This window comes from Strongylocentrotus purpuratus, unplaced genomic scaffold (assembly GCF_000002235.5).
Source record: "Strongylocentrotus purpuratus isolate Spur 01 unplaced genomic scaffold, Spur_5.0 spur5_scaffold_14, whole genome shotgun sequence".
Classification (NCBI taxonomy): Eukaryota; Metazoa; Echinodermata; class Echinoidea; order Camarodonta; family Strongylocentrotidae; genus Strongylocentrotus; species Strongylocentrotus purpuratus.
The window spans coordinates 18,329,415-18,340,778 of NW_022145599.1; the positions used below are offsets into that span (position 1 = coordinate 18,329,415).

At 40.3% G+C, this 11,364-nt stretch overlaps 1 protein-coding gene across 1 annotated transcript; it reads left to right on the plus strand.

Annotated features, from left to right (window-relative positions):
• Positions 1–606: 606 nt before the first annotated feature.
• On the plus strand, positions 607–11,364 carry LOC105447022. Its single transcript, XM_030984357.1, has 8 exons — positions 607–703; positions 2,049–2,303; positions 3,123–3,374; positions 4,260–4,456; positions 5,178–5,333; positions 5,988–6,135; positions 7,830–8,114; positions 11,145–11,364. The coding sequence occupies exons 2-8, from the start codon at positions 2,162–2,164 to the stop codon at positions 11,279–11,281; spliced, it is 1,317 nt and encodes a 438-aa protein (XP_030840217.1). The 5' UTR covers positions 607–703; positions 2,049–2,161; the 3' UTR covers positions 11,282–11,364.

An 11,364-nucleotide genomic window follows, 5' to 3' on the forward strand; every position in this document is an offset into this window, starting at 1 on the left:
ATTCCTGATGAAGCCGTATGAGCGAAAATTCAATTTATTCTTGTCTCATATACGGTTGTCTTATTTACTTCGTATATACATGTATGTATGTATCATGAAAATGAGATAGCAAAATGTGTATATTGATGGTCATCTTGCGAGTAATAACCATTAACTACTCTCATCGGGCTCTCATCCTTAATTTTTCTCTTCATTTTTTTTTTTTGATGGTGAATTATTGGGGGGGGGGATGATTGTACAGGCCATCCCCCCCCCCCCCCACCTGAAATATTGGGGGGATATATCCCCCCATCCCCCCGGGATCGACACCCATGAAGATGAGGATGATCTCTATAGCTTTGTTCATTACTTAGGATTTATAAGAGCTTTATAATGATATGGCGGGGCTTCCCATCTGGTTTTCGTCCGTTTAGGTGGGCGCGTTCCACCCTTTTTTGTTTATAGACTGCTAGATACCCAGAACAAATTGAAAGTATAACTACTACTTTCTCAATCCAGCAGAACGTTGTAACAAGCAAATCATTTATTCACGTACGACTGGTTAAGTTACTTATTGTGGATTTTTAGCCTTCATGTATGCCGTTTCTTTTTCATTCCCAAGATTGTTTACGGAATCCCTGTGAAAACGGATGGTGTGAGGAGACTATAGAAGGCTATGAATGTCACTGCTCAGCTGGATATCAAGGCAAAGCTTGCAATGAACGTAAGACCATTAAAGATAAACTCCAGTTCTGGTAAAAAAAGAAAATTAATTCTCACAGAATCAAGCGAAACTTACACTAAATGTTCAAGATTACAAATAAATGACATGTGCCAAACACTGTTGGAAGAAAATGTATACTGGCTGAGTAATGAGCTTTCTGTGTACAGTGCTTGTTACTTTACCAAGACTCGGTCAAATTTATTATGATTTTGATGACTCCAGAAGACCAGAACCTTGCAGCGCACACCAATACATACATGCTACATGATCAACCTTTTCTGATTGATTCCACAACGTTTCTTTCACAATGCAATCGCATGACCAGAACTGATCTTTACTTTTAACGTGCATCATCACAATGCATCATCATACTGATATTATGTGATTTGCCCCTATCAAAAAAATCAATATATTAAAGGGAACCAAAACCTTCATATTAAGTTACTTTTGTTGTAAAGTTTAAGATATTTGAAAAATATCAGTGAAAGTTTGAACAAAATCGGGCATGGAATAAGGAAGTTAGAGCTTTTTTAAATGACTTTCCACACCTTTTCTTTCACAATGCAATCGCATTACTAGTACTAAAGTTTATCTTTAAAAAAATAAACTATTCAATGAAAAATAAGTTGAACATGGCCGCATATGCTTGTTTAGACCTTATCTTAGTGCATTTTGTCGGACTACAATCAAATCAATAATAAATTTCGGCCAAATATGAGGATATTGTCTGTCTGTCTGTCTATTTGGACAACTCGAGATGTATGTACAGTTATCACGTTAGCAACTTCTTTAAACAAAATCAATCCAAGGCAATTTGTATAGCTTTTTGAGTCACTCATTGAATAGCTGTTTGAGTCACTCATTGAATAGCCTTTTGAGTCACTCATTGAATAGCCTTTTGAGTCACTCATTGAATAGCTTTTTGAGTCACTCATTGAATAGCCTTTTGAGTCACTCATTGAATAGCCTTTTGAGTCACTCATTGAATAGCTTTTTGAGTCACTCATTGAAATGTGAGAACATGACATTGACGTATAAAATGATTTTCATGGGGGATACATTAGGGTGTTGAAATTGTCCTTTCAAACCAAACAGTTGTTTTCAGGACTATATCCAAATGCTGAAATTATGAATTCGTGCACACGAGTATGATGGCTATGCTTAATTTAACCTTCAAAAGGTCATCTGAGTAAAATACCATTTATCAACTCCATATACAATGGGCAATGCTTTTTAATGGAATAGAATAAGGTCATATTTTAAAGTGTATATTATAAAGTACAACCATCCCCAGCAAGAGTTACAATAATGTCTTTCTTCTTCAACTATCTTGTGATTTCGTCAGGCGACGTCACCCCTCCTAATGTTACCTGTGTTGAAGATATCACCGTCACTGTCGAACTTGGTAGGCCTTCTCCGAACACATCCGTCGAGTTCATACAGCCATCGGCTACTGATATGTCAGGCAAGGCTTTATTGGTCTCCACAAACTATGCCTCAGGTGACGAATTCCCAATCGGGTCAACCGTCGTTAAGTACGTCTTTGCTGACGAGAGCGGAAATGAGGCAACTTGCAATTTCACCGTAATCGTCAATTCAAGTAAGTAGAAACGTCGAGGAATCAATCAAGTCAATGACTTGTTGTGGTATTCAGGAGGCTTACTTCGAATCATCTGGTCCGAGTTGCGTCGGGTCGGGTGGTCGCGTTACCTGGTCTTTTGTGAAAGCATGCCCCTTTGTCCATGAAATGTCGGGTGCAATGTTTGAGAGATATATTACCCCTCTCATCTACAAATGGTCTGGACCAATTAACCGACACTTTGTGAAAACCCTGCGGAATCTACGAAAGATCACGTGATCTTCCGCTTTCGTTTCACGAAAGGCCGTATAACGCGACCACCCGACCGGACGCGATGATCATAAGATTCGAAATAAGCCATCCAGGATACTTAGCCAATACGGTGTAGCGGGCACGGGCGGACTGGGACTGAAAATCAGTTTGGAAAGTTTGATGCTACCAGCCTACTCAACCTAATAGATATACCATATCCGGCCCTCGACCAAAAATCGACCGGCCTTCAAGCACAGATATCGAATGGACCGTTGGGTAAACTCTCAAACTCTCGATGCGCAGTCAGTCCCTGATAGCTGGTGTATGATACTATGGCATTAATGTATAGCAATAATGTCTAGTATACTGTGCCTTCCCTACGAAAATCATCGTTTCGTCATTCAAAAAAGCTCTTGACATAATATTCGTTAATCGGAAGCTTTACATGATTGATTGCAATGTACATGTATTTGAACATACTAATGTGTCTTCCAATATCTTTAATTTTCTGATTCAGTTACGCGATTTCTTGGGGTTGATAAATAATCAAATCAAACCAAATCAAATTTCTCTAAATTTCTGAATCAGTTGATACGACCGCTCCTGATGTAGCCTGTATTGAGAATATCACCGTCAACACTGGTAGGTACACTGGTAGGAATACATCCATCGAGTTCTTGCAACCATCGGCTACTGATATTTCAGGAACGGCTCTCTTGGTGTCCAACAATTATGGCTCTGGTGACGAATTCCCAGTCGGGTCAACCGTCGTTGAGTACGTCTTTGCCGATGAGAGCGGAAATCAAGCAACGTGTAACTTCACAATCACCATCAACACCTGTAATTACTTACCCTCGCTTCAATTCTTTTAAATTCTAAAACGGTATAGGATTATTTCTAGGATAATAATGATTGTAGAAAATAAACCAAGAAAAAGGAACCATATGATTCATCGCATTTATCTTAAAATGCAATCCAATGAGATCTTATTGCAGAAAAAGAATCTTGTATATGACAGTGTGTATGTCTCCTTGTCTGTCCATCTCTCTCTTTGTCTCTGTCTCTCTATGTGTGCCTCTCTCTCTCTCTCTCTCTGTCTATATTTCTCTCTTACCCTCCCTATCCCCTCTTCCCTCCCTCTAAATCTGCACCTTTTACCTCTCACTTCTGCCTTCTGCCTGATTATCTTTATCTCTTCAACAATGCCCTCACCTTTAGCACTCTATTTACCATACCCCCTGGCAGGAATTTATTCCTTGAAATGTTTGAGCGCTGTATAAACGGCTGCTAGGATAAAGCCAGGGTAATAATAAATGTGCCTCGGCATAGAATTATCTAGATAGATGGCGCTATAGAAATGCCTATTATTAGTATTATTATTATCTTACTATACATATTTTTCACTACTCATCCCTCAACATCCTTTAGTTTATAGGAATTATTAAGTTTTTTATATAGGACTGCCACGCCTTCAAGCTAATAAAACCAATTCTTTCAAGCTGTAAGGTTCATTTAAATAGTGTTAAACCTCTTGCAATATGTATTTATCAACCATAATTTAGTACGGACATTGACGTTGTTGTTAAAAACTGCTTAGGAATATTCCTAGTATTTTACTTTATTATTGATATATGAATCATCTTATAATATTCGCTGCTAAGCAAATTTTGATCTATAATATATTTTGCAGAAAAAAGAATTTTAACGATCTTATTCTATCATCAGATTCCTTTCGGGACCCTGTAGGCCTAGAGAATGGGACCATTCCGGATTCAAGCCTCACAGCTTCTAGTGCGTGGACTAAGTCAAAGAATTGTTTGCCTGAGAGGGCGCGCTTGCACCTTGTCGAGGAACGAATAGGAGAGGATTGGTTCTGTGGAGCCTGGGCAACAGCAAAAATCGATTCAAATCCATGGATACAGGTGAGATCGGCGTGACAGATAGGCGTCCTTAAAGAGGCACGTTCCCGCCAGTGCAGTTATCGGAACATGCCATCTGCGTAAGAGCCGTATTATGTTGGTGTCAATAGGCAGCTATAGCGCCGTCCGCCAGCGCGTACGTATATTGAGCGCCCTCTGGAATACGGGGAACATGCACCTTTAAAGGAAGGTGTTGGGAATTTTGCATTTCTCTCCGTTAATCGGTTGGCAAAAGTTCGTCCGACATGCCCGCCCTGGGGTGCCCCAATCCCCTGGCGCGACTGCTCAAAATTAATGTAGAGAGGTGGTTTCGTAACCGGGAGGTACCGGGTTGGAAACCAAGTCAGTGCGCTAGTGCCCTTTTGGTGAGGCAATAACCCTCATTACCAAGTCCCTCGGAGACGACTTAGAGCCGCCGCTCCCCCGGTTGCTTATCTACAAGCAAACACATGCTTCTCTAGCAGTAAGGTAAAACAAAATCACCATCAGACCTTTAAAATAACCCAACGACTACACATGAATTGATGATGAATGACTGTAGCCCGTGAAAATAAATACATGCATCTCCAGGAATCATCTCAGTAGGAATAATGTTATAGAAAGTTTCTGGGTGTGGTTGTCTGATTCTACAAAAAGTATTTGGTTATTAGAAATATATATTTGAACTTTGGATATCCATTGGATATTTTAGATAATAAACATCATTTTAACGTACATACCCAAGGTTGATCTGTTAACCAAGTACCGTATTGGTGGAGTTTCGACGCAAGGACGTCAACGTGGTTTCCAGTGGGTAACTGCCTACAAGATCAACTGTAGCATAGACGGTATTACCTTTGATACAGTACAGGACATCCTAACAAACCCCGCAACTGAAAAGGTTGGTGTTTCCATTCGTTTTATTACTTTTGACTAGTCATGCTAGTAGACCTGAAATGAGCACTTCATGATATTGTATTTTCTCTAAGAAAATGTTTAGAGATAAAGCTACGACCCGATGTAAACTTATTTTTCAGCTTTCTCATGTTTTGTATGTCGGTTTGGAAGTATATGACCAACGTCCCTGAAAAGAATTGTTCTTCAAATATCATTATATTAAAAATATGACGAGAATTAGTTTGGCCAAACTTTCATGTGCATGGGTGTCCGGTAATATATACCAAGTTTTCTGTGCAGTACATGTGATCTTTAGCAAGACTGGGTCTATTTTTTCTAAAAAATCATTCCAAAGCCCAACATTCGGGTCTTCTCCTTCCCTTTTTTTCAACCAGCCTCAGTGTCTGGACAATGAGCTAATGAAACTCATTAATAATAATGCAGATGCACCTTGTTCTTTGGCATCTTAGGTAAAAGTACGATTGAAATCAAATTGAAATAATTTGTGTTGTGTTTGGCCAAGTAGTATTTTTAAGTACAGAACAATATTAAATATCAAATAACATGGAATCTCTTTCTCCTCAAATTTCAAAATCCAGACGAGAAAATAAGAATATTTTACCCTTGGCATAATGAATGATATGCATTGCTATTGAAGGTGTTCGTGGGTAATAATGACAGCAGCACCGTGATGTACAACGCCTTACCACAGCCCAAGGTGTGTCGCTATGTACGTCTCCTACCTGTGGGCTGGTTAGGGCACATATCCCTTCGTATGGAGCTGTATGGGGAACCTCCAGTCATGGGTCAGTATTAGTAGAATCATAACCAATAGCCTATCAATCCTTGCATTGCCGTGGCTGGAATATTACACAGACTTTGGGGTTCGTGGTGTCCTGGTTCATTCATATGACTCTCAATCCAAGGGTTGAGGGTTCGAATCCCATTCAGGCACTAGCTTAACGTCCTTTGGCAAGATATTAATCAATAATCGCCACTCTCCACCCACGGTTGGAAGGGTACCTTGCAACCGGTGGGGTATAAGTAATTGCAGGGCTCTTAGTCTTAGGTGGAACATCATTTAAGCTGATGAGGCTTCACTGGGTAAACATAATATTTTTGTTTGATTATTTTTATTGTCATTATTATTTTTTTCGATTAAATCCCATAAAAACAACATCTTACGTGGTATAAACCGAAATAAATTGTGTAAATCATCTATTTCCCCAAATCTAGATTTGTGTTCGCCCCCATTTTTTAAAATTTTTATCAAGAGCACAAAAAGCACCCACACACACATTCCCACCCCACATGGACACGAAAATTGAATCATATCAAAACGTATATTGTAATGATATGTTGGCAAACTGGAAATCTTCTAACATTTAAAAGAAAGATGGTCAGAATGTTGGTTAGAGATTGGTCGGCCAAAACGACACCACCAACACTCATGGCTACATTGCACAAATATAAGTCACACACATCTAACCCCAACTTCCTACGCCCTTGGTCACATCGTGCTCACGTTGTAATTTGTATGATTCGATGAGTAAAAATTACATGACATTCGTTTTAATTTGTATCCGACAACCTAAAGATATATTCCTGGACACTTACGTTCTGCCCAATCACGATCATTTTTGTTTCTACAAAGTAACCAAAAATATTGCATGTTGCCTCCATCACCTAATGTTGGGCAATTTTTTACCCAACACAACGATAGATCTACATTCTTGAACCTCCAACCTTGAATGAAGTGATCATTTCTTACAACAGCTCCTTAAGCTACCCCGGGATGATCAAATGTAACATTCTACTGAATATATATTGGACTGAATTCTGTAACAAAAAATGTATAGATCTCAAACCTACATTACGCTGAAAAAGTGACATATTTGACATATTGTTGTTGTTTACCTAACCAATTTAAAAGAAAATGCATTGAAAGAATTGTTAGCAATCAGAAATCAATACGATACTGTTGTCTATTGAAGGAATGGCCCTGATAACTGCTGATAATTTTTTTTTTTTTTTTTTTTTTGAAGAAGTTTTTAAAATAATTTTAACAGGCCATAGTATGCCGACTCTCAGTTAAGATTAATACATCTGCTTTGTCTTTTATTAGAATGACGCTTCAATTCATTACTATGTATGTACGTTTTAGAACTGTAATCATCAGGAGCAGCTGTAGAATATTTTTGTTTCTTTCGGGAGGGAACTGGGGGGGGGGGGGGGGCTTTGGGGAGCTTGCATGGGTTCTTGCATATATTTCTATATGTTCCAATAATCGTTTATAATCAAGATTCTTTCGGGGGAGGGCTTGACATATTTTAGGGTTTCAGCCCTCCCCCTCCGTCCGAACCACTTGCTGTGGTCATAATATTAGCAGATCTTGCACACACTCCTCACACTGGAACTCCTGCCAAGAAAAACAAAACAAAAGCAAACACAAATATAAGAAAACACTAAACTTTCCAATTTTCCCATGCTTTAAATATAGACCCTGCTTGGGTGTGCATGTCCTCCAAGTGCTACCGGGTGGATGAAAAACAGCGGAGCTGGCAAGATGCACACAGCTTTTGTCGCAACCTTTCGACAATCACTACAATAACGGGATTTAAGAAACCGTCTCTCCTGTTCGTTGATACCGATGAGTACGTCGACTTCTTGAGCAGGATGGGATTCAATATTCATATTGATTTCTGGATCAACTGCAACGACATGCTAAACGAAGGGGATTTCATCTGTGAAGTTGATGGAGCGGGTACCAGAGAAACTACAACATGTATGTATGCTATAAAATTGAAATCCTCGGTAACAGAATTGAAGCTTATAGCTTGGATTCCCGTAGTACACGAGGCGTTATTTGCCTGACGCAGGACCCGGCGCAGGACGGCGTCAGTGACAGGTGCAATGTTTGACGCTCTATCTGAGTGTGATATCGTCCCGCCCCCCCCCCCCCCCCCCACTCAGGGGTCGGAATGACCGCATGCGTGTTACCAAAATGTCCGGTAAAGGGGTAATTTTCGTGCGACAATGTCCGGCCCGAGAATTTTAAAAAAGGGGTGTATTTGACTTTTCACCCGGAGATTTCTTTAAAAAGGGGTGTTTTTTCTTTTTTTTCTCTCATCTCTTTGGACTCCTGAGAAATTATTCCGAATTAAGGGGGGTACATTGAGCATTTTTCCTGATTTAGGGGGGTCTCCAAGGCAGAAAAAGCCCGCGAAAAGCCCGCGAAAAGCCGGCGAAAGGGGGGTTCGAAAATGTTGGCAGTCCTCAGATAGGGGGTGCTTTCAAAAAGAGGGAACGAGCATATGCGTACCCTAAATAACGCTGAGTGGGGGGGGGGGGGGGGCGGGGATATCGTACTAAAGATGATTGGTGAATGGTGCGAATATAGCCTTAACTGGGCAAACTGCCTTCACAGGCTGGACGGGTGCAGGTAAAAACGCATTTGAAATGATAGCGAGTTTTCGCACGGCGACGCAAGTGCTGACTACGGGGTATTTAAATGAGCTGGGACTGTCTCGTACTCTGGCTCCCGTGCGGTCTATTTGCAGTTTCGCAACTCTGAATACGCGGGGGTTTCCGCGCTTGTGTGACGTCAGAAAAGTCGTACCGCTAATGTGCACATGCGAAAGTAAACAATCGCTCTGATTGGCTGATCACGCCACCCCGTACTAAATCGACTACCGACCCTAATTCGGCTGAATACCGTCGTAGGTTTGGACGCTACGCGGAAATTTTCGCTCTGAGTGCGACCCCCCGCTAAGATTAGCGTTGTAGAAGGCCGCGTCGCCGGCTGCGAAAACTCGCTGATGTCTTGTGTGCGACGGGGATTAGGGAATGATGCGGATGCAGAGGCGGCGGAGCGACTTCCAAAGTGGGGGGGGGGGGGGGTGGGGCGGGGCACCAACAAAAAGGGCACGTTCAAAGGGAAATCTCAAAGCGAAAATATACAACTTTTTAGACATAGGTATATACCCCTATATGGGATTTCGTTATCAGGGATGTTTCCAATATTCGTTTCTCTGTATACATCATATAAGAGAGTGCTTAAAGGAGCTACACAAAGAAAATTCACTAACAACTCATAATCATAACAAATTACATATGGATGGAAAGATTTTCCCTTGAAAAACACGAACAATTTGCTGAGAAATCATATAGATATCATGGAAAGGCGTAAAATGCAATTTTTCAAGACCCTCCTTAGATCCCCGAACGCCCATGAACGTAAGTCAAACACAAGCGTAGCGAGCTCTGAATTGTGACGTCACACATTGGACGAACAGCTCAGTGCCATGTAGCAGTATGCAGCTAGCCAGCCGTGTCCCGTATGTGACGTCACAAATATTGACACTCTACAAAGGACCGCTGATTAAGGCAGAAAATCTGTATCTCAAAACTAACATTTTTGAGAGTTGATTACTGCGGGCCCCAAACATATTTTGAAGAGAAGAGTTGTTGTATTTGATCGGCAAGGCTTCCCCTTCGCAATGATATGAGTTTCGCATCAATTCAAAACACATTTGATTCTTCGTGTGGCTACTTTAAGCATCATACTTTGCAGTTGGGTGTGATGGTCTGAAAATTGTTAAGATTTGTGAGGTCGCAGTGCGAAAAATTACATCTTATAAAGATGAAAAACCCGATCCTGATGGGGTTATAAGCACATTAGACTAAAAACCTCCAGATCTCATTCCCCTTGCGACATCATAATTATGTCAGTCATCAATGAGCTAACTTGAGAAAGTGTTATGTATCTTTGCCGAAGTCGACCACCTGTTACAATACGTTATACAATAGCAACATACAAGTTGCTATGTCAGACATGCTGTAGCATCACCGGGAAGACAAAGGCAATGATGATGTATTGTATATGATTATAGAAGCATGCAATTCTATTATGATCGTGTGCTAAGCTGGGGGAAATTACATACCATTGTCTATTCTAGAATATTAGTTTAGTCTGACATGTCTGACATAGCAACTTGTATGTTGCTATTGTGTGTGGTATTGTAACAGGTGGTCAACTTTGGCAAAGTTACATGCCACTTTCTCAAGTTAGCTCATTGATGACTGACAGATGATGTCACAAGGGGAATGAGATCTGGAGGCTTTGGGGTGGAGCTTAGCAAGTTTGAAAAACAAATATTTAAAACAAGATTTAAAAATCTATGAAACAAATTCAGAAGTTTACATATCAAAATATGAGATGTATGCAGGACTGCACAGCAACAGGAATACACTTGTATTTCGATGTCATGTCCCCTTGAATGGCCTGTTATGGTTTAATTAGCACTGTTTATAGCGCAATTAAAATGGCGCTTTGTGTTCATGTTTGACGCAAGTCACTGTGTCTGACCCTCGTCATCCGTTCTATCATTAATGTTATATTTATCACATACAAACGTCATTAAAATGGTCTAACCAAGGAGTAAAAGCAAGAAAACCTTCCTCAGGTAATCGGTGCTTTAGTTCTATGTTTCTTCCGTTTTGTTTCCTCTTCTTGAGCATGAATATGTTTTTCTTTTGATTTCTTGATGTATGTAAGTTTTGATGTTGCTTGGTGTTGTTGTTCTCCTTCTCCCTCTTCTTAATATTATCATTATTAATATTTCTTGTTATCCATACTTCTAGATGTAATGAAATAAAATTTAATTCGTCTTTGCCTATTAATTAAAAAAAAAGAGTAGAAGTTTGCATTTGGGATCTCATATGCTGTTTCTATGGTTCGGACATCTTTTGAGAAGAAAAAAAAATCATCTCAAAACGGGTGAAAGTACCTTAGAAATTCGTCTCTTTTACGCAGATTGGTATCCTGGTGAGCCGAATGGACGTCCAGACTATGATGAGGACTGCGTAAAGGTGAGCGGTTGGACTGCCGGTCATTGGGTGGATGTAATGTGCACTCGCTCTTATTTCACAGTATGCCAAATACTGTTGTGAGACAGCTGCAGGACGTGGGACAAGGAGCTTCTTCAAATATCAAATAATAATAGTAAACAATACGAAAAATGTATATAGCGCTT

Coding starts and splice junctions, on each gene's coding strand:
- LOC105447022 (XM_030984357.1), top strand. CDS start 2,162: ATGTCAGGCAAGGCTTTATTGGTCTCCACAAACTATGCCTCAGGTGAC. Junction 2,304..3,122: donor CACCGTAATCGTCAATTCAA/GTAAGTAGAAAC, acceptor TTTCTGAATCAG/TTGATACGACCGCTCCTGAT. Junction 4,457..5,177: donor ATTCAAATCCATGGATACAG/GTGAGATCGGCG, acceptor TACATACCCAAG/GTTGATCTGTTAACCAAGTA.